Below are 22,410 nucleotides of genomic sequence, written 5' to 3'. Positions count from 1 at the left end.
GCACCTTTGCGTGGTTTTGTTGCGTGTCCGCAATGGCCGGCATGGAGGGATAAAGATTGGTTTCCATCTTTTCTGATCCTCTTTCGAGATCTGACGGGATATTTAATAGCTTGAAGATATGGCAGGCCTTCAGAGGGGTCGCGGGGGGTGGACGACGCAAGGGAGGATAAAGGGCGAGTAGTCATCTGCAAAGGGCGGCACTGGATTGTATAGTCTATATATAAAATATAAACTACAAAGTCTTTCTGGCGTTGATGTGCTTATTTTTTTTTTCTAAAAAAAAAGAAGAAAAAAAAAGAGATGAGATAGATTATGCTCTATTGTTGTACAATTTGTCGCCTCCACAGAGGCCAAACTTTGTCCGCTGTCGAGTAACTTCTCTAGCCATTATGCCTGGTTATTAGTGGCAACTCCCTCCTCTCTCTCCCTGTATGCTAGCTGATGTCTTGAAGGAAATCCCCATCTTCCTGTGTTATGTGATGGGCGGTATATGTTTTTTTTTTTTCTGAGAAAGCAGTAGTTTGTTTTTACTCTTTGACAATGAGCTTGATAGGTTGCAGACGCGCCCGAATGAGGGCGTAACCAACCATCAACACAGCTATGCTCGACAATCTTGGACTATCCACTCAGCATAATAATTAACCGCCAGAGTTTGTATGTCATTTCGGTTTTATTTTTCATTTTCATTTTTATATTTTTTTTTAATCGAATGAAGAAGCAATGATCAAGCAGAGAGGCTCAGGAGCAAAGAAGTGACCAAGGCAATACAAGGCATGTACTCCGTAGTGTAGCATTTGGTCTCGGAGCGATCAGCTGGTAATCTCGTGTGCAGAATCGTATACACGTGGCCATAATGTAGATTGATTGCTTCATCGTCGTTTGTATGCGCAATATGCGCTTTCGCGGCACATTTCCTGGCCCCGCTGCTCAAGGCTCTGCTGAGACATGTTCTGAGCGCCAGCGGGCGCTGCTCCTTTTTTTTTTTTGTGCCTTTTTTTTTTTTTAATTATTCTCTCAATGATGGTTGCTTTTTGGCTCTTGCCCCCCCTCTAATACTACAACTACTTTGCACAACTTGTCATGAGCGACAATGGCGTCCAATGTATTCAACATCAGTAACTATTTACGCAATGGGCATTCCAGTGACTCTGCGGCCCAAGAAAATGTGGACCATCTATGCGGTGATAGTCCTCCTCCCAGGACCCTGGAGGGGGTTGTCTGTGCTTTTTAGTGGTGCGCTTTCCCCCCCAGTCATGGCCAAGAAAAGATCGTTCATGGTGGCGTGTTGCCGCGAGAGTCTAGATGAAGTGGCAGTGTCCTGGTAGTATCCTCATTCACTACACAAAGGCTTTCAATTAATGACGTCCAGATAATGCACAAATGGAAGAATCGATGCAGCTTTCTGTCGTGGTTCTCCCAACTGCTTTGTTCCTCGTCTTCCTCCTACAGAGAGAACAAGTCTGCGGTTTCGTCAACGACATGGTCAAAGTTGACGATTCAACGAAATGCAATTCCGCCCTGCAACATTCCGGTACTGCTCCCCTTGCTCTTGGGCCCCATATTGCACGTCACTGCCCCCAACTAGTCAGGGGAATAAATTGAAATAAAAGGGGAAAAGCTGATGCTAGCCGGTTTGCCAAGTTGGCCTAGCGTGTATCCATCAGGGACGTCAGCCGATGACCACATCAACGCTCATCGCTATTACAATTTACAACCTAATCAACCCCAGCGCGAGCATCTTGACCTCGTTGCGTCCCATTCTGCATGGCATTTATTCATGTACGAATATTGACGGGCATTCGGGCATACGGAACGGTATTCAAACAGAGGGCTACCCACAGGCTGGTCCGGGGTCGCCCGCCCACCGGCAAGAGGCGCAATGTCTTGGGGCCAAGCTTTTGCCAAATGAGTTGATTTCTTGTCCTTTTTTTTATATGGATGGACAATTCAATTTTTAGTGGCTGGCCTTTTTTGGTTTGCCGACGCAAGCTGCGCCCACCATATTGGTCATCAGGCTCTTATTGACCAACTGCGACTGTCTCGTCCTATTATGTACACCACAGGAACGTAATGAAACCTAGTCATGATTCTTTCTTCCCCCTTCTCGAGTAATACTTTGCCAGAAAACTCACTCACTCACTTCTTAATGTTTAAACCCCCCCTCATGGCCTGGCTACCCCTGCGACTCTGTCATTTCCCCTTTCATTCACTGCTGGCAAAAGTTTCTCTAACTACACTGGAAAGATATCATCGTCTTTGTTCAGCAAGTCCTTTTTGCCTTTTACCTCCTTTTCCATTTTTGTATTTTCTTTTTCGAAATCTCCTGGTCAACTTCCAGCTTACTTGACAAGGATCATTTCGGCAAATGACACTGATCGAATCCAACAAACAAGAAAGAACCCATCCATACCCCAACGTCCACCGGCTCGCTCCAATTCTTTAATACGAGACGAAAACCCGGCACATGAAACCACGTCTCTTCATAATTGCACACGTTTACTATTTAATTACTCTGAGCTCACATCAACCACCCCCCCTTCCCCTCCCCCTTGGCCTGGCGCGCCTTTCAAAATGAGCCCGACGCTGGCTATGAGGCCCATGCACCACCCGCCAGCATTCGAGACGATCCCGGAGCTCGCCCCGGTCCTCGAGTACCAGTACTACACCAGCAGCGGCAGCGGCGCCAACACGTCCAGCAATTGCAACAATTCCGTCTCCTTTTCTGCGTCGCCATCGTCACTGCATTCGCGAAACACGGCCCGCAAGCATTCGTCCGCCGTGCCGACAACAGTCACCGCCCCGTCGCAGCTCCCGCCGCTCGACACGGCGCTACCTCTGGCATATCCCATGTATCCTGGTTTACAGACGGCTTCAAATACCATCACCACCACCTCCACTACCGGCATGTCCAACACCAACACCACAACAGCAATCACCGCCGCCGGCAGCACCGCCGGTCCTCCCACAACCACCATCATGAGCCGCAGAGGCCAGGAGCCGCGTTCTCTGAACCGTCCGCGCAAGATTTCCACGTCGTATTCGCGCCGCGACGGCTCACCTTTCTCCCCCAAATGCCCGTCCTACGAGACCTCGCAGCAGTACAGAATCCAGTACCAGTCGCCAACATCTTCATCTCCGCCATTGTCAATACTCCCACGCCCTCCACAGCAGCAGCAGCAGCAGCAGCAGAGGAAGAAGAAGCAGAAGTCTCCGCCCGAGCAGCCCAACGCGCTCTTTGGCACGCTGCCCGGCGAGGTGCTCCAAGTCGTGCTCGAGTGGCTGCAAAGTGTACACCTCGACTCTTCCACGAGCACAAGCTGCGCAACGTGCTGGGCGCGCGACCTGTGCAGCCTTTGCCTCGCCTCGCGCAAGTGGTCCGAGGTTGCCCGTCTCGCGCTGTACCAGGATATCCGCATCGTCGGCGACGACTCGGCCGCGCACCGCAAGCGGTTCAAGCTCGCGCAGGGCTGCCGCATGACGCTGCTGCGGCGCACGCTCCGCGCCAATAGCCACCTCGCGGCCGCGGTGCGCTCGCTGCAGCTACCCATGCCTGTTGGCGACAGCTGTGACGCAACGCCAAGTAGTAGTAGTAGGGCGGCGGGAGGGTTGTCGCCAAAGCAAGTCTACGAGAACCGCGTGGCTTCCCTCGTCATGGCCTGTCCGAACCTCGAAGTTCTCGTGGGACCCGGGGCTACACACGACCACGACACGTTTAACCGCATCACGCACGCGCTATCCACACGCACAAACCTCAAGACGATGAACTGGCGCATCGGAGCGAGCAGCGGATCCGGCAACGACCTCGTCGCTCGGCCGGGATCGGCATCCCACCGCGAAAGCAGCAGCGTCTTCTCATCCGCACTCGCCTGCATGCTGCCGCCGCCTCCGCCTCCGCTCAACGCCGCGCAAGAGACCAGCTTCCTCGGGCACCACCGTCAGTGGCATTCTCTCGCCAGCCTCTCGGTGCACTGCCTGCCCGGCGCCTCGCTCGCGCCCGACACGCTGCTGCAGCGCGCGCTTACCTGCCTGCCCTCGCTCCAGCACCTGCACCTGAGCCGCGTGCCCGGCAACGCCTTTGGCGACGCCGCGCTGCTGTCCTTGCCCGCGCTGCGCTCCCTCACGCTCGCCCACCTGCCCGGCGTCACCGCCGGCGGCCTGTCCGCCTTTGCCACGCGGCCCAACAGCCAGCCGCTGCGCAGCCTGCAGCTCCGGCACACGGCGCTCACGTCGCTGCCCGCGCTCGCGCGGCTCCTCTCCCACCTGCCCAGCCTCGTCTCCTTTGCGCTCGTGCAAGAGTTTGCGCCGCTCATGCCCACCGAAGACGACGGCGACGACGCCTTTGCGCTGTGGATGATGCCGTACCTGGCCAGCCGCACGCTCGTCCGGCTGCACTGGGATATTGTCGCGCGTCACCACCATGCCCATCATCACCATCACCACAGAGTGCAGCCCGCCGTCAGCGACGCCGACGATATTCTGGCGCGCAGCATCGAGGCCGGCGGCTTCCCCGCGCTGCGCACGCTCCGCGCACCGAGCGACCCCGACGGCATCTTTCAGCAGCTGTGCCGCCCGCGCGAGGTCATTGCCACGTCGGCGGACCGCATCTGGGCCAACGGCGGGCGTTGCGGCAGCAGCCACAGCCGCCATCGGACCGGCAGCTTGAGCAGCAACAACAGCAGCAGCAGCAGCAACATGGGACGACACGCGGTGCCCAGTCTACCCAAGTCGGCAACGGCCGCGTCACTTCCGACCGGCGGGCCCTTTGCAGCGGCCCCGCCAGCGACCCACGGCACCGACCTCCGCGCCGCTCGCATGGCCGCACAGGCCCGCCTCGACGACGCGCGGCCGCGTTTTCGCTTCCAGGTCCAGGTACACTCAGACGAGGGCCAGCTGGTCGACGACTTTGGCTTGGGCGGCTACGTCGGCACCGTCGGCAGCCCCATACATTACTCGCTAGACCCTGACTGGGGCTCGTCTGACGCGCGCGGCGGCCTCGTCGACGTTTCGGACCTGACCGGCCCGGGCGGCGGCGGCGGCGGCGATGACGAAGAGGAGGGCGAGGGCGGCTACGGTAATAGCGGCGGCGTTTCTGGCTGCACTGGTAGCTGGAACTGGCGCGAGGGCGTCGTGGCCGACAAGAGGGAAAAGGAAACGTGGTGGCACACGGAGCGTGCACGGTGGGTTCGCCCACGACTCGACTAAAGAAAGAGGCGTCGTAATGATTCGAGCGGAATACGAAGAGGGAGAAAAAAGGTACCCGCATAGAATACGAATATTGGTTGGTCTAATGTGGGCCAAAACAATTTGCATGACGCATATTTCCTATTCATCATCATTATTATATTAGTTATAGCCGAAAAAGGCACCAGATACCACTGTCCTAGTTTTAGTTGGAACGCGTTATAATAATACCTATAGCTTATAATAGACAGCTCCCGTGGCTGTCGTTTCATCGTTGAGCTTCGTCAGACACGCGTAATTGACAGAAATGTTATAGTGAAAAGTGGTTTTTTTGTGATGATTCATTTCGGCTACATTAGAATGAGATTGCACTATTACCGCGCCGGGTTAAAATGTCGAATATGCTATGCTATATGTTGGAAGATCGAGAAGAAAAGTATGCCAAAAAAAAGTAACTCCAAGAGAAATGTACCAAATGTGTAAGAGCTTTGAGCTAGAAGAAGAAGCCCTTCTTCTTGGCAGGCTTCTTCTCCTTTTCTTTTTCCTTTTCCTTCTTTGCCTTATTATCGCTTCCTCCGGCAAGGATGTCATCAAAGGTAGCCCCAGAGGTCGGAGCAATTGTGCTAGGTGTGCTTGTTCTCGGCGTACTCATGCCAGCGAGATGAGAGCCAGAAAAACTGTGGCCCACGAAAGCACTTTGAGGGCGCGGACCAAGCGAACTGCTTCTCTGGTGCGGGCCGAAGACGCTGGCTGGCGGGTCTATTGCTAGAGGCTCCAGGCCGATGAGGATGCTAGAGCGGAATGCGCTACTTGCACGAGCACCACCTGGCGAAAGAGTCCGCGAGTGGGCTGCCAGCGGAGGGGTTCCCAACGGCGGCGATGGCGTACTAGGACCAGGAACTGGAGGGGGCCCTCCAAGGGTGCCGTCGCTGCTCTCAAAGATGGATCGCGGCGGCTCAAGTGGTGACATGACTGGCTCGGGGGGCGCCTGATCGACCCCATCCAGCCCCTCCCATTGCTTGGCGGCCAGCCAACAGTGGCTGCGGTGGTACGTGGCTTCGACGCTGTACATAACAGCATCTGCGGAAAGCTCAACCACGCCGCCGCCGCCGGCTACTTCGTACCATAGCTTGCGGACCTGGCCGTCTTCTGCCCACGGGGGCTGTCCCATCGGAGGCTGACACAGGAAGTATTCTGTTCCCTCGGTATGCTTGAGGCCTGGTGCATCAATTACCAGCATAGGAAGTGACTGGAGTACGGCATAGAGGAATATCCAATACCCGATGCGCTGATCAACAATATCTTGCTTCATCTTACCCTTTGCTTCTCGGCTTTCAAATTCCTTGAACTGCTCGAGAAAGGGGAGTTGAATAGCATTGGTATCGTAGTTGTAGGCTTTGTTCAGAATGAGAAGCAGCTCGTGTTCTTTGAGTTTCTTGTCGAATTTGGCTTGATTCTTCGCAGACAAGTTAGAGTACGTCTCGTGAATAGCCTGAACTGTCGGGAGCTGAGGCAAGTCAAATGGGATGGGCGGCAAAACAGGCGGCCTAGAGCGGTCGTATTCGGACATGATGTTTCGAATAGCCGACCTAGTAATCTTGTCAGGGTCGGATGACAGCTCCGGAGTGTGATCGATGACTCTAGACGTCAAGTCGGTTCTATCCACAAGCAGATCGTACAGAGCGCACATGTCCGAGTAGAGCATCTTCAACACGAGTCGATTCAGGCCACTCTCCATGAAAGGATTCTTCTTGCTGCTAGCTTTCGGAGGCCAACTGCCAAATGCCGACTTGTAGTAGCTAAGCATGAAGGATCGCATCCTAGAGAACGAATTCCGCCAAGCTTTAAATCGAATGTTTTTCATTTCAGAAATCGATGTCGAGTTGGCAATGCCGGCGAATATGGACGGGAATTCGAATTGTTCGAGGTAGTCGTTGACATTTTGTTGCCGATTGACCAGATCGATGTGTGCGCGCTCGAGACGTTGTCGGGTGCGCGGAGAAATCTTTTCGAACAGCGGAAGGCGGAGATCGATGATGGCTGAGTATTTGCCCGCGGCATGAGCAAATGCTTCGTTGTACAGGTCAACATTTCTCATGCGCTCGCCCAGGATGAGAGCCTCAACAGTCTTTTCCCGGCTGTGTCTACAGTCGGACAGACCAAGAAAATCACAATAGAAGCCAAAGCTCATATCCACGGCGTTTCCAAATCCCGTGCCATCCATTCCGGTGAAATTGTATTCTTCCAAGAGATCTGCAATCTCCAAAAAGGCCAGAAAGACTGTAGGTCTGGACTTCGTGCCAACCAGGGGTTGGCCAGTGAGAAAAGCAAACAAGTTGCGAATGGCAATCAGGCGATCGAGTTCATTGTCGCCACCTTGGCCAGGTGCAACAAGATGCGTCGAAGCTGAAGGACGCGCTACCGGAAGGTACAGTTTCAGCTCACCTGAAAAGTCCTCGGATGGGCCCATCGGCGGAGAATGCATGCGACTAGCATCATCAACAGACAAGCTGTCTCTGCCGCCAAAGCTCCTTGAACGGGGGTGGCCAACCGTTGAGGACGTCTCTGAAGCCAGCAATTCGTTGAAGAGATATGATGAACTGACGGTGAACTCGGGCACCTTGAAGCTGGGTCCGCAACCACTACTTCTCGGATACAAATAGACTAGCACAGTTCCGATTTCATTCCATAGTTCCGGAACCTAGTTAGACAATATGAGTATGGAAACACATTTTGGTCATGTCATCCAATCTCACCTTCTCCCCTTTCTTCAAGAACGAAGGGTTGTACTCGGAATTAGTCTCATCAGTCATGATCCAAGCTTGCATTTTAGCACTTGGCGACGATACATCGACAGAATTTGATCGTGATCGGCCACCGGGCATCCAGCTTTTGCGAAGGCGGCCTCTGCTTGGGCTTTGGTTCAAATTTTTCGGTGACGCTATACGGGAAGTAGGTCGAGGGACAGGAGGTGGTGGCATGGAAGACGTTGCGCCAATCTCCGTCACCGATAGCGTGGGTTGCGACGAGACACTTCGACCTCGCAGTTCAGGAATGGGCATAGTTGAGCTAGGTCTGATGATGGGAACAGGAACGGACGGCCCAGCCTGGTATGAGTTTGCCCGAGGTCGCTTTGCGCTGTCGGAACTTTTGCGCAGCTTCCGTGGACCGCGAAGATCGCCGGTAGCCTCATCAGGAGAGCTACTTCGCGAAGGCTGTTCCTGAGGAGTGGTCTCTTCGCGGGGCAATACTTGCGATTCAGAGCTAGGTTGAACAATGGGGCCGGTGGCGCTGGCTATTTGAGGCTGCTCGTCCATGCCCAATGCGCTATGCGGAACCTCGGTCTGGAGAACAGACCTAATGCTGCTTTGAGACAGGTCTGCTTGAGCGGGAAACGCGTGAGTGTTGTCAAGATGAATATCTCCTCCAGAAAGAGGCGCTGACGCTAGGCCCTGCCCGGAGTCGGCAGCGAAAGAAGTATCGAGAGGGTCTATGGGCGGCGAATGGCTCGCATCGTACTCTTTGTAAGGTGGAGGAGGAGTCTCGGTTGGCGAGATTTTGCCGTGCTCAGAAAAGGCAACTGGCTTTCGGCGGATGCTGATGGAGGACAAATCTGGTGCTGAAGATGTGAGCAGAGGCAGAAAGGTAGAAAGACGCTGGCCCCATTTCCGCGCCTTAGTCTTGGTAAGATTTCTGGGGGGCGAAGGTGATGGCGGTGCTCTCGGAAGGTCGTGTCGATCTGTTGGTGTCACAACCTGGCTCGTTCGTGTAGGTGAGCCAAGATTGCGGCCCGAAAACAGGTCGTGGCCGGGTCTGCGGCGAACTGGTGATTTCTTGGGACTCTCGGATTCAGCGGGCGAGGGAGGCAGTTGTTGTTTTTTGGCTGGAGAAAGAGAAAGAGAAGAAGGGAGCGAATTTGCTCGAAAAAACTTACTTGAGGTCATGATGGGCGACTATGACCAAGCCTCTGTGCTGCAGAAAAACATGTAGCAAAAAGGCTCAAGCAAAATGACAGGTAAAGGAGAAAAAATTCAAGAGACCAAGCAAGATTCCTAGAACAATAGAAGCACGGAATATAAGTCAGACACAACGAGCAATTAATGGGGGGGCAGTGCTGTACTGGGCTGATCGACAGGCATGCAACTCCAACAATGCTTTCCCTTGGCCACCACCAGCTGCTAGCTGCCGGCCAGGAAAAGTAGAGTCAGGGCACGCTGCACGCATTAGCAACAGTGGCACCAGTGCATGCAACACGGATCGAGTCGCGTCGTGTGACGAAAGGGCCAAGCAACCACACGAGGAGCTTCCGTCATATCTAGACGCACGCATACCAGAGCAGTGCTGCACAGGCTGGGCCGCCAAATCGGGAACCGGATGGCCGGCAAAAGAAGGGGGGAGGGGGGGTTCGCTCTGCAAGGCAAGGCAGCGCACGTACAATAGTCGAGAAATGCTGTGCTTTCGTTCTCGCAGCGCCGGTGCTGGATGGATCTTGGGCGGACGGGGTTGGCGTTGGATACGGTGGGGACAGGATGACGTTTTAGCGGTAGGACGTTGCGGTAGGGAGAACTGAGGGAAAGAAAAGCGATGCTGTCGACCACGGTGATGGTTGTGTCTGAGAGCGGGACGAGCGAAAAACGGTTCAGATGAAGCCAACTGAAGCAGAAGACATGTGAGGATGAAGGAGGTGAAAAAGGGCTACGAGACATGTTTCTATTTTAATCACATGTCCGTTTGCTGCCAGCTGGCAACCTCACTGCCTAACAAGTTCCAGGGCCGCCACATTTTCATCAGTCAGCCTCAGCCACGGCTCGAACAATAAACCTCATTGATGCAACAAGCCGCAACACCATTAAAAGTTGGATTACAGAGTATGGAGTGATTTGCATCCTTTCCGCGGCTTCTGTTGCCAGCGTCCAGCATGTCGGAGATTTTTCGCCTGTCTGAGCCAACTAGCAAACTAGCAATCAATTATCTGGAACGCCGACCGCTCATCATCACCTCTTTTGGTCAATTATGCTGAGAATGATTTATGAGGGTCCGGCTTTTTCCACCAGCTTTTCGGATTACAAGGATCTAATCTTGTTTCTCAACATGCTATTACTCCGTATTTGTGAAACCCCTGAATATTAGACCGCTCTCCTGTTCTCAAGTGCCTTTTCGTCGCTGCGACTTCTCAAGGGGCTGGCTGAAAGAAGGACACGCAGACGAATATGCTATTTAATACTCGGCAGGTATTATATATTAAAACAGCGAGCCCTAGGCGGAAATGACCTGTTTCACAAAGCGCCAAATAGCAAATATGCGCCCAGGCCCGCGGAAAATAGTCTCGGCCATGGCCAGATTCAGTTTCTGCTCTCCCAACATTTTTTTTTTCCACGCGCGAATGGCCGCTGACTCTCCAAATAAAGCAGACAGCCTGATGCGACGTCACTCTTTGCCAGGTACAACCGCATGGGTACAATGGTCCCCATCTGCAGACCGACAACGAGTTAAAAAAAGAACTATTACGCCCACAGGTTTTCTGTGGGCGCACAGCGTCACCCAGTGGATGCCGCCAGTGTGGCGAGGCAAAACAGATGGGGACTGTCTGTGTCATGAGACTTGGCAGTCTCTTTAACCCCGTTTCCTCAGGTTCGACTGACTTTGCGGGTAAATATTGATTACATTGGTCGCCTCGTATTGTTGACTTTGTTGGCCGGGCAGTTAGTTTTCTAGGCGGTTGGCGATGCCCACAGCAACCCGCCTAGGAATCTATAAAGTCGGTTTAAACTTTGAAGCTGCGTAACTGTTGCCCCGCAGTGCCCCAAACAGGTATGCGCTTATTTTCGATATAAATGATACCCGCTTGCCACTTTGCATCACATGGGGCAATTTTCTAGGCGGCTTCAAAGGTTTCCTGTGCCATGAGCAGCAGTTGTTAACAAGCGGCCAGATTTCTGTACTAGTCAGCATGCGCCAGGAGCAGTCTCTCGAGGTACTGAAAGACTGCGTAAGAGAGAAGAGTGACGGGAATATCATCAGCAGTTCAACAAGCGGCCACATTCCTGTACTAGTCAGCATGCGCCAGGAGCAGTCTCACGAGGTACTGAAATACTGCGTCGGAGAGAAGAGTGATGGGAACACACCTGTGTTACACAAGTCACCGCCTGACAGGCGACACAGTTGTTTGGGCTGACGGGGTCGAAAACGGCGACGCGCGACAGGTTTTCAATCACAAAGCATGCAAGCTGTTGTAAAACATGCATGTGATGGATGAATCGAGGCGACGAGATCGCAAGGTCCTATAGATGCCATCAAGTACGTCATCAGTGAGTAGGCTGTTCGTCCTGACAAAGGCAAGCCCTTGAGATAGCGCGCGCCTCGAACCTGATTGTTCTCCAGAGTCAGCAACCGTCGAAGAGGATGCCAATACACCATTCGGGTGTATTGTAAATACAGTAGAATGTCACCTGAAGCTTTCCATCGCAGCTTTGGCAATTTATCCACCATTCTCACGCCACAGCATTTGCCAAGCGATAGATCTTCAGAATGGCCATATCTGTGATAGCACGGATACGAATCCACCCAGACCAAACGGGAGACATTCCTGAGAAACTCGCTCGCCACAAGAAGATAAAGACCAGCCTGGTCACCCTTGCGGATCACGGGTTTTCGTGGTTTCAACGAGGCCGGTGGGGAGACTGCTCGTACGCCTTGGGCCAGTTCGAGTCGCTCGACGAGGTCTACGTGGACCAAGAGAGCGTCGAAAACATTATCGAACTCGGTGATTCTGAATGGATCGACCATCACCACTTCTGCATTGACAGTGTCATGGCAGACGCTGGCGTTTTGGAGCTGCACAGGTTTAGTGTCAAGCCGCACTTACGGCCCGATTTTGAGCGGCAATTGAAGGACAATCCAGGAATGACTACCGGTGGCGCAGGTCGTCTCGTCTCCGGATGGAGGGACGGCCCAGATAAGGACACAAAGGAAGACCCTGATGAGTATCATCTTGTTGTGTTCGCGGTAGATGCTGCTGATACGTGGTTGCCGCTGGGCAATCGCTTCGATCCGTTAAAGAACATTGCATACGCCATCGAGCGCGAACGGATTGGCAGATTCGACATTTCTGATGAAACCATCAAAACTTGGTAATTTAATGCAGTTGCAGCATCTTCACTCAAGCCAAGATGCACAGAGCCTGCGTGAGTGAAGAGCTGCTTCGATGTTATCTTGTGCAGGTGGTGATGACACGAGACGACACCAAGTCAAGTGTGCATCAGACAATGACACCAAGTCATATCAAGATTCCTTGTATGGGATCATCGCAACCAGTCATAAGCTAGACCGAGCCCTTTTTGCACTTTTGCAGTGCCCCACGTCATCTCAGGCTTCGTCGTGAATTTTGGCGTGAACTAGTTCTTACAAAGTTCACCCAGCGTACGCCTCTTTTCTCCTCTCGATCTGCACACGTCCCAAGACCAAGCCCCAATGCAACTCAAAAAGACATAAATTGACCCCCCCCCCCTCAATCCCATCATCCAAATAATTACAATTTTCTACATTACACCTTTTTCTCGTTCCCCCGAACATGTTTGACCACGTCGCCCTCTCAGTCCCGCAGGACAAGTACCCTGCAGTCGTCGACTTTTACATTGCCGCTCTCGCACCGCTCGGCTACGAGAAGCTCATCTCCATGTTTGACGACAAGCTCGTCGCTCTAGGCGACAAGAACAGCCCCATGGCGAACAGGGCGGATTTTTGGCTGTCGGGCATGGTCGAGTCGGCGGTGGCGGACAAGATTTACGCACACTGGGCTTTTGCAGCTGACGGCGAGTATTCTCAATTAGGGTCTCTCGAATCATTTGTGCCCTCGCTGACAGGATATGTGATGTGTTTTTAGAGCGCAGCAAGGTAGACGCATTTTACGAAAAGGCTTTGGCTGCGGGCGGCAAGGACAATGGAGCGCCGGGTCCTCGGCCGCATTTTGGTCCTCATTACTACGCTGCGTTTGTAATTGATCCGATGGGCAACAATGTCGAAGTTGTGTGTCGCAAAGAGTAGAAAAGAGCTGGTCTTTACCATGAAGAAAGGCGCGTGAAATGTCAATTCTACACTGCTTAGTGTGAAGGCCCGGCAGCGCCCCGAGCGATACAGTTAGGCCGTGTACTCGATATCATTATCGGGATCACCCTCGCACGACGAGTAGGAATCCCTAAAGCTCCCCTGAAGATAGCATGATGTGCGTCTTTAAAAAGTATATTGACTCGTTACCGTTCGCTCTGTTCCTGGCATTAGGCGTGGCAGCCACATGTAGTCTCACAGCCTTTGCTGACGAGTCGCACCAAAGAGCGCGCGACAGTAATAAATACAGCAAACATTCAGTTGCGCCATGTATCAATATTGACTCAATACAGGATCAATTGCCATGATGATGAAGCAAAGAAGGATCACGAGAACAAAACCAACGAGAGTGATGAAAGTGTTGAGGAAAGTCGATCAAGGCAAGTTTGAAGGGCAGGGAGCATTTATAGTCATCCAATAAACTACTATACACACACAGACACATATATGTATGCACAAAGACTTCCATTTAAGCTTTGATTGTCTTATAAAGCTGGCTAGAGCACTCTCTTGCTGTACCTAAAGTGACTTTTGCATGGCGTAAGTCGGGCTCGGCTCGCCGCCCACAACAACTTACTGGCAATTGGCGTGTCACAAAGAACTGCCTGATCCGCGAGTGCTGTAAAACATAAAAATGCAACTTGCTTAATTGCTGCTGCCATGTTGGGCCGCCAGCCGCCATCAATCTGGCTCTGCGCTAGGTCAGGCCTACACACATCAAGACTGCAGTAACGCCGCATTAGTTGACATACAACGACCAATCTAGCCAATGACGGGCGCTGATTGTATGCATGCCCAAGAGTAGAAACACAATTCAGATTTTCGCATTATTAGCCGTGTAGTCACTATTGTCTGTTTTAAGTGCAAAAAGCTTGGTTTTCTGCCAATTTGAACCTTGTCTTGAACTTGTTTTTCCCCGGGGTCCTTGTTCAACCGCACCTACTGGGAAAAAGACGCCCCTCCCTCACGGACCGTGGCGCGGACCCCTCCGGCCTCGCTCGCATCAGCCGGAGATCACGGGAGCAAACGGCCGACTGGGGTTCTCTACACCCCTCCCCCTCAACCAAGAAAACAATTAAAAAAAAAGAAGTTCCTAAACTAAACGCTTTCCCAATCACATTCTCGTCGTTCCATTCGCCCTCACATCTAGGCTGAGTCTGAGCTGAAACATGATAACAAGATGATGATTTAAAGAGTAAAAAGCAGAAAAAAAAAACAACGTAAAGATGCGCATTGGTTGTTCCAGGTGCGCCAAAAGTCCGAGCGCTCGCAAGACAAAACAAAACAAAACAGACAAGACAAGAAAAGAAAAGAAATAAATGAATCAGTCAAGAAAACAAGTCAAGTGCCGACATGAGATTTTACCATGATTCAGTAATCACAATGGCAGTTTTTTTCTTTTTTAGGCCATAATACGTAAATGCACCAGCGATAACCGGGCCACAATGTCTCACCGCATTTGGGGGACCTTGCGCCAACAGAACGGAACCTTTCCATCTGCCGCCTTCTAGAACACTGGGGGGGCCCCTCCTCCCTGCACTGTCGGCCCTGGATCACGCCAAAATTTTTGTAAAAAAACGTTTAGTACACCGGCTGCAGGTCCCTCCGCAGTCGGCCAACACGCCACACACAAATTATTATTAACAAGGCGCGCCCGAGAAAAAAAAGAAGAAGACGTACATGCATTTGAATCATGTGTCAAATCATGTCAGGTACACCGTTATTATTACGGATCGATCGGCAACGGTAGCTGGGATCTCGAGGTCACAAGAGAAGAAGAAAAGAAGAAAAGGAAAAAAAAAAAAAGCACAGAACCTTGCTGTCTGTCACTCCTGTTTATTACTGACCGCCATGTACATGCTGTGAGCTAGAACCACAGTGTACTCGGTACAAAGTGGTCAGAGGCAGGCTATGCTTTTCAACCAACTTGTAGGACCTGTAGGACCTGTAGGACCTGGTCCACCCCTCCTCCCTTGACGGCCGCTCTCTGCAGCTTGAATCGTGCAAAATGTGCGTGCTCATCTCTGTCTGTTTCTGTTTTATTTAATCATTATATTTCTTTGAATCCTCTCTTCTTTGCTCTTCTCTTTTCTTTTTCGACAAAACTTTGCCGGGGTGTGTAGAAGCAAGCCCATCCATGTAGACCAAAAACGCCATGCATGTCCCGACAACGTGGGGTCGCCCGCCCTCAAACGAACCCGGCCTGCTGGTTCTCCCTGTCACACTTTGTATCAGTACACTAACTACAACATGCAGCCTTTTTTTTCCCTTTTCTTCTTTTTCTTAAAGACCTTGCAGAAATTGTGCATGAGGCTTTTCGGTTTCAGGACCCCCCCGGTCACACTTTTCGGTTCCTGTGCCTGGCGACGCCTTTTTTTTTTTTTTCCATTTTTTGTTTTTACCAACCTCTATTCTTATTCGATTGACGATTTCTTATTGATCACTGGCCATCGGGGCCTTTTAAACATTTCAATTTTTAATCGTTTTTTTCTCAACCGTTATAAATCCTGTATGTAGATGGATATCTTCTCCGCGCCCGCTAGACTGAAAACCCAGACGGATGGCCGGCTGCCAAAGCACCGTTCATCCATCCTCCGGCTGCGTGTTGCAACATCTGTCTCTCCACGTAGACAAATGTCAATAATACAAATTTCGCAAAACAGAACAAAAAAAAAAAATAAAGACCTGCGTAGCTTGGCCAACCCCATGCCTAGCTCGGGTACAAGACCAAGCCCAAACATGCTAATGCGCAGCTAGCCAACACGCCGGAACCGAATCCCAAGTATCCGGAACCCCATCCTCGTCGTTGCTGTCCTTCAGTAAGTGGTTCCCATCCATATACCTCCTCTTGTCGGGCTTGGAATTGAGCAAATGGCCCCAATCCCATCTCGCCCATGCCACCATACCTCTTCTTCCTCCTCTCTGCCTCTTTTGCCGATACGCGCGCACACCCCCGGGGCACCACCTCGTGTTGGCGTTGCACGCAGACCCGGGCCACAACTTGGTAGTAATGGCCTCTTTTTTCTCGTCATCGCCCAGTCTTGGCTTCCCCCTTCTCAATCTCGTACCTGCTTGAGCTGGACAGGGATAAGTTATCTGGTTTCCGTTTCTTTAAACTTGTTACGCTAGTTTAGTGCAGAATGCGATTCGAAGCAAGAAAAAAAAAGGTTTCTTTTATTTTTCTTCCTTATATTCTCCGTATCCCAGCAAACACCTTTTGTCCTTCCTCCTCTTGCCCCAAAACCGGCGATGATCCTAAAAGACGTTCGACCAGCGGGTCGCCCCAACTCCGACACCCTGTACGGCCGCAGGGCACTGCGTCCCGATAAGACCAGGCGCAAACAAAAAAAACACCTTGACGACCATTACGCAATCTCCTTCTACCCAGTATTGCCAGACAGCAATTCAATTGAGCATGTAAGGAGCAAAGAATGCGACGAGGCCGGTTTACAAAACTGACCAATCAGAGGCCGGCTCGAAATGTTCAAAATCGGTGAGGGTAGCATGATTCATTGGCCCAAAACTGTGGGCCAAGAGCCAAATGAGCCAATCAACCAGGCCTGCCACACCGAAAATGCACTTTCTGACGATGGTGTAAGTCGAACGGGCATGACAGCGGGACGAGCGTTGAATGATGAATGAGAAACTAAAAAGAAGGGCCCCAAGGAGGGTACCCGGCCTCCGGGCCTTGGGTGGTATAGTACTACGTCCCTCTCCTCTTTTCAAAAGTCTTTCCTTCTAAAAGCTGTACTTCAATTGACTTCACTTTTGCAAAAAGACCAAAGAAAGACCAAGACTGAAACCATCTTGATAGCCTCTTTGACACCAATAGGCTTGAAAACACCATCACCATATACAACCCAACAGCCACCTCCACTCACACCCTCCCACACACCAAAACGGTGGTTGTCCTTGTGCCATACCACCAATTTACTATAGCCACCCTGCAAGTTGCCTTTCCCCAATTTGCAAGGAAAGCAAGGATTCCTGCTGTGTGTCGTTCTCGGTGAGCGACGCCCCCCCTCCTCAGCAGCAAAGCAAAGCCAGGCTACTGCAAGGAGTAGCACCACTCTGTGTCCCAAAGAAGAAAGACACGAGGGAACCAAAGCACAAACGGCCTGCAAAGACACGGCTGCGGCGCAATCGAAAGACACAGAGTTCCACCGGAATAGTCCACACACCCCTCCCCCCCCCTCTACCCTCGTTCGCCTAGGCCCCCGTGACTTACACACGCGGCTTGCCCCGGGTCCCAGCTCTTTCTGAAGAAATGGAGTCGTATAGAGGTAGCAGATCTGTTTCCCGCATCCCTTCCTCTCCTCCTGCCTCCGAGGAGGACGAGCTCTTCCACCAAGTCTTTGACTGGAACTCCTACTACCAGGATACCCAAGACATTGGCACCTTTCCCTCTGCATCCTCCGTCAACCAGTCCAACTGGCAGCTGCCCGAAGACTACTACCAATTGTCCAAGGAGTTTGCCGGTGCCGAGTCGTACCCCATTGATGCCTTTTCCCTCGAGGCCCTGCAATCCGACTTTTACAGGATGAATGCCTCGTTTCGCTCCGACGAGGACGATGAGGCCCCGTCCCCGCCGTCCGACTACACCACTAGCCACTCCCCACCCGAGCTAGTTGCCGCCGGCAGCACCTCGCCCTCGGAGCATTCTGGCTCGTCCTCGTCGGTCCTCGATGCGGTCCACGATGCTCACTATGCCAGAATCGCCCTCAGCGAGGCCAAGTCGCGAGATGACGAGTGGACCTATCCTCAAGGCGAGCTTTCCCCCAAGCAGCTGCCTGTTGGGTACCCAAGCCACGTCCAGTTGCATGATGCAAGGTCGCCAGAGACTGCTGCCGCGGCCAGCCTCAAGCGTCGTCGTTCTAGTAATGAGGTCGAGAAGAGGCACCGCCAGCTTCAGGATCCCATGCAGACCGCAGACGTCCGCAAGTCTGGTGCATGCGTACCCTGCCGTGTCTCCAAGATTCGTGTAAGTCATTGGTCGCCCCCGTTCCCGCCTGCATGCAAGCCATCTGTTTTGCTGCCCAAAATCCAATCGTGTGCCACCTTTGCTGACTTACACGCCCGTTGTACCCCGATGCAGTGTCATGAAAGTGGTGTGTGTCCCACGTGCCGGAAGGCCTTCCCCGAGCACTCCCACCTCGTATGCAACCGTGTCACTCCCGGTATGACATGGCCCGTGATTGGAAGAATCCCAGGTACGGATCGGCTCCGCACCCCCCCTGTCACCGATAAGCACCCCACAGCTAACCCGTCCCGCTCCCAGACATCTGGTCCGAAGATGCTGCCGAGGAAGAGATGATGTGTCACGGCCCGCGCTTTCACACTGGCAACCCCAAGAAAATCCTCCTCTACCTGACCAAGGACTCTTCTTCCGCCCCCCTTCGGGTCACCGTGCAGGCATACCGTCCTCAAGAAGATGCCAATGAAAGTGGAGGCCTCCGTATGGCCGACTTTCCCCGCGATGAGGTCCCGAGCCACGGGCAACTGCAGGGGTGGGTCGAAGAAGAGATCAAGCGCGAGCACACCACCAAATTTCGTTATGCTCTCCAAAGCTTCATGCTTGCCTACCATCAAGATGGCGAAGGTCTCCCAAGAGTAAGCGCAATATTTTTCCAAACTGTTGCGAACCTGCCTCTAACACTTGACAGCATCGCCTCGTGAGCAATGTGCACAAGCTCAACTGCTTCTTCCGCATCTGGAAGACTGATGCATTTTGGTGCCGTGACCCGACCAACAAGTTTGTCAGCCTGCCCCTCTCCGTGCAGGCGCGCTTGAGAAACATTGCCCGACAGGGCGCACGCTTCATCGAGCACGACATCCTCAAGGAGTTGGATGAGATCCTCGCTCAGCAAGGCTCCACCAAGCCCGACGAGCGTCTCGCCATCTGGGCGAGCTTGTGGCAGCTTATTCTCATCTACCGTGAGACGCTGGCCACCTTTAAGAAGCACATGAGCAGAATTGCCAAAAGCTCCACTGAATTTGACCCCATCGGTAAGCATCAGCCAACTAAACATTCCCTGAGGACAGTGACTGACACATTTGCAGCTGCTGAGCATGGTCGATTGTACCGATGGATGGCAGACATGGTCTTCCCTCTGATGACCACCTTCTACCACTATCAGTTCCGCACCAAGAAGAGCCTGGAGGTCTCTCTCGACTGGCTTTCCTCTTCCAAGTATCCCAGCAAGGCGTGCAAGAGCAAGGTTCTTCAAATGACAGCCAAGCATCTCTTTGAGTCTCGCAAGGACTTTTACTCTCGGGTCCAGGGCTCTTCCAACGAGATTGACAAGTTGCTGGCTGCTCTCGTTGTCAACCATGAGCTCAAGAAGCTCAATGCTCGTCGGCGGAATCCCAAGTCCAGCTCCAGCAAGTCCAAGGGCTCACGACATGACGATTGTGATGATGACGACGAGTAGGAGAGACATCTCCACTTTGAATGATTTGATGATTTTTGATTGGGAGTTCCAACAGACGAAGAACGAACAACGATAGCGTGACTTTGATAGTTAGTGACCTACCAGTGGTCTAATAGCTTTGTTGAATTGATTTCTGACACAATCACTCGCGCTTGTAAATCGCGACGGAGACCTTTTTCGGACTTTCCTCTCCCATATTTTTGGTGGCCGATTTAATGTGGTCGATGAGAGCTTCTTCGTCCAGGCGACGTGCAAGGTCACTGGCAATGCCGATGGATAATTTGACGACGCGGCTGTACTCTTTCTGCACGATTTCTGATTTGAATGACACTGCTCGCTCGAGTTCCTCGGCGGAGGCCGGCGAGAATGGCAAGATCTCGGCGATTACGCCGGCGATAGCACCCAGATACCTTGTCCAGAAGAGAGTCTCGGCGCCGTATCGTTTGATGATGGCGATGAGGCCTTTCTCGAGCTGTGCGTCGGCCGGCGAAAGGAACGAGCCCCATCTCGTCGCAAGCGCGATTCCAAGCAGAGCGCGCGACAGATGCGTTAAACCAGGGCATCCCGGATCTCGAATAATGGACGTGTGAAGGGAGATGGAGGCGTTGGTGTCTGCTTCGTGGCCGGCTCGCGTCCACAGTTCCTTGATGAAGAGATATCCGAGGCCTGGCGCCAGGATGGTAGGCATTCTAGAAACGATGGATGGATCCGGCAGGCTGGACAGAAGTAGGTCCAGGCCAGCATCAAAGATGGGCTTGTCGGTGGGAGCGATATTGGCTAGTACTTGCAACGGATTACTCTCCCGAATCTCGGGCGGCAGCATCATCTGCAAAGCACCTTGGCGGTTGGAGCCTCCACTGAACGTGACGCGGCCAATGTTGGGGACTGCGCTGACGAAGGCCTCCACGACATGAACGATGGCTGGAAACTGCTTGCGGCGACGCTTCGACAATCCGTAAATCTTTCCATCGTACTCGGTATTGATGCTCAGCATACGCTGTGTCTCCTTGAACTTGGTACCTTCGACGGTGTACGTGGATATGGAGGGAATGGGGTAGGGCTTGATGGCATCGTCGTGCATGAGCATGGTACCGTAGCCCCGGAAACCGCCACCGCACATGTACACATCGACAGTGGCCTCGTCGCCCCTCTCATACGCCTCCCTGATAGCCTGAAGTGCGGGAAACCTGGCGCAGAGGCCATGGTACGCGGCCTGGATGCCCGTCCGAAGTGTGTCAATCTCGACCTCTTGCGTTGCCGCCGACTGCTGCTCGAGGACGCGAAGCAACTTGGCCGCGCCGTACGGCATGCTGGAGCCTGCGATAGCCGCCTCGACCATGTAGTCGGGGGTCGCGGTGTCGACCCACGTCATCTGGACGCTGCCGCCGCCGAGGTCGAGGAAGAGGGCCCCGCCGGGTACGCCGACGAGGCTGCTGCGGGTGCCCATGACGGCGCCGCAGAGGGTCTCGACTTCAGGGGCAAGGATCAGCACGCCGAGCCCGTCAGTGGCGGCGCTGATGGCGTCAAGAACGTCGCCAGCGTTGTCGGCGCGGCGCATGGCTTCGGTAGCGAAGATGAACATTTGTGACGGCGGTACGCCGTACGCGACAGCGACGCGGTGGAAGCTCGCCACTGCCTCAGCCACGTCGACGACGGTCTGCTGAGGAAATTCAAGTCCGCCGGAAGAAGAAGGCTTGAGCGCGTCAAATAGCGAGATGGAGGCGCGCGTGGAGAAGAGAGGGTTCAGCAGCCTTGAGAATGGAGGGGCCAGCGAGGTGATGGAAAAGCGGATGCCGTTGCTGGTGATGGGGTTAGCGTCGCAACGAAGAGCAATAGGAATGATTTTGAAAGCAGATGCCTACCTTCCCATGTCTACGATGGCGTATAGGTGGTTGGCTGCGTCAGGACGCCATTGCGGCAGTTTTGTCGACAGGTTGTCGATGGTGACAATGTCGGTGGCTGCCATTGCGTCAAGGGCTTACAGCGGCAAGTTGAACAATATCAGAGATAATTGAAGCTCAATAGCACGCAGCATCAGGGTTCAAAACTGGCACGAGGCTGAGTATATTGTTCAGATTATGTCTGTTGCTGACCGAAACGAGGTGGTGAAGCTCCCGTTTGCGGTTGGCAAAAGAAATGCGGGTCGCGCAGCTATCACAAGTCTGCCCGCACCAATACGGCACCAAAATGGGCTTCTAGACAAGATGGTATTACAGGCTACCTGTATGACATGCATATGAGTGTGCAGTAGCGGAATTGCAAACTTTGGCAGTGCACATGTCGCACAACGATTATCTGGGCCAAGTTTCTTTGTGGACAACCCAGCGTCGCGTTACGTTGTAGATTTTGCTTTTTTTGTTCGGGCTGCCAACCACGCCAGGGCTAGGCCGAAAGTGGATAGCGAAGGAGCCGTCACTCATACGCTGCTGTGTTTAAAGTTGTAAGCCTGTAAGGTATACAACCATTTCAAAATTCTTTCGAAACTAGTGTCAAATCTAATCGGTAAATACCAATGAATAAAACCCGGACATCCCTAGTGAATGTAGCAGAGCAAACTATGGAAGAATGTGGAAAGAAGGCTTTGTTGCTGCCCCCGCGATCTGAGCCCCGCACAGAATCGATGCCCTTAGTCGCCCACACGATTGAGTGAAAACATCAAAGATGTATATCTATATAACCTACCAGCTAATCAAAT

The 22,410-nt window shown here is 52.8% G+C and overlaps 6 protein-coding genes across 6 annotated transcripts; 4 read left to right on the top strand and 2 right to left on the bottom strand.

Annotated features, from left to right (window-relative positions):
• Positions 1 to 2,571: 2,571 nt before the first annotated feature.
• On the top strand, positions 2,572 to 5,202 carry BBA_00575 (F-box domain protein; the record flags this gene model as incomplete). The annotated part of the gene is made up of 1 exon (XM_008595672.1): positions 2,572 to 5,202. One exon carries the CDS (start codon positions 2,572 to 2,574, stop codon positions 5,200 to 5,202), a length of 2,631 nt encoding a protein of 876 aa, XP_008593894.1.
• A 472-nt stretch (positions 5,203 to 5,674) lies between these two features.
• On the bottom strand, positions 5,675 to 9,125 carry BBA_00574 (choriogenin Hminor; the record flags this gene model as incomplete). Its single annotated transcript, XM_008595671.1, has 3 exons — positions 5,675 to 7,882; positions 7,938 to 9,064; positions 9,116 to 9,125. 3 exons carry the CDS (start codon positions 9,123 to 9,125, stop codon positions 5,675 to 5,677), a joined length of 3,345 nt encoding a protein of 1,114 aa, XP_008593893.1.
• A 2,584-nt stretch (positions 9,126 to 11,709) lies between these two features.
• BBA_00573 (uncharacterized protein) lies at positions 11,710 to 12,315 on the top strand (the record flags this gene model as incomplete). Its single annotated transcript, XM_008595670.1, has 1 exon — positions 11,710 to 12,315. One exon carries the CDS (start codon positions 11,710 to 11,712, stop codon positions 12,313 to 12,315), a length of 606 nt encoding a protein of 201 aa, XP_008593892.1.
• A 436-nt stretch (positions 12,316 to 12,751) lies between these two features.
• On the top strand, positions 12,752 to 13,224 carry BBA_00572 (glyoxalase/bleomycin resistance protein/dioxygenase; the record flags this gene model as incomplete). Its single annotated transcript, XM_008595669.1, has 2 exons — positions 12,752 to 12,996; positions 13,044 to 13,224. The coding sequence occupies 2 exons, from the start codon at positions 12,752 to 12,754 to the stop codon at positions 13,222 to 13,224; spliced, it is 426 nt and encodes a 141-aa protein (XP_008593891.1).
• A 4,327-nt stretch (positions 13,225 to 17,551) lies between these two features.
• On the top strand, positions 17,552 to 19,715 carry BBA_00571 (uncharacterized protein; the record flags this gene model as incomplete). The annotated part of the gene is made up of 5 exons (XM_008595668.1): positions 17,552 to 18,265; positions 18,380 to 18,494; positions 18,563 to 18,894; positions 18,948 to 19,290; positions 19,345 to 19,715. 5 exons carry the CDS (start codon positions 17,552 to 17,554, stop codon positions 19,713 to 19,715), a joined length of 1,875 nt encoding a protein of 624 aa, XP_008593890.1.
• Positions 19,716 to 19,857: 142 nt separating this feature from the next.
• BBA_00570 (retrograde regulation protein) lies at positions 19,858 to 21,681 on the bottom strand (the record flags this gene model as incomplete). The annotated part of the gene is made up of 2 exons (XM_008595667.1): positions 19,858 to 21,514; positions 21,578 to 21,681. The coding sequence occupies 2 exons, from the start codon at positions 21,679 to 21,681 to the stop codon at positions 19,858 to 19,860; spliced, it is 1,761 nt and encodes a 586-aa protein (XP_008593889.1).
• Positions 21,682 to 22,410: the final 729 nt, after the last annotated feature.

The sequence above is a fragment of the Beauveria bassiana genome, assembly GCF_000280675.1.
Source record: "Beauveria bassiana ARSEF 2860 unplaced genomic scaffold BBA_S00001, whole genome shotgun sequence".
NCBI classification, from domain to species: Eukaryota; Fungi; Ascomycota; class Sordariomycetes; order Hypocreales; family Cordycipitaceae; genus Beauveria; species Beauveria bassiana.
Note: the sequence above shows the minus strand (reverse complement) of the source record. Positions and strands in the feature narration are given on the sequence as shown.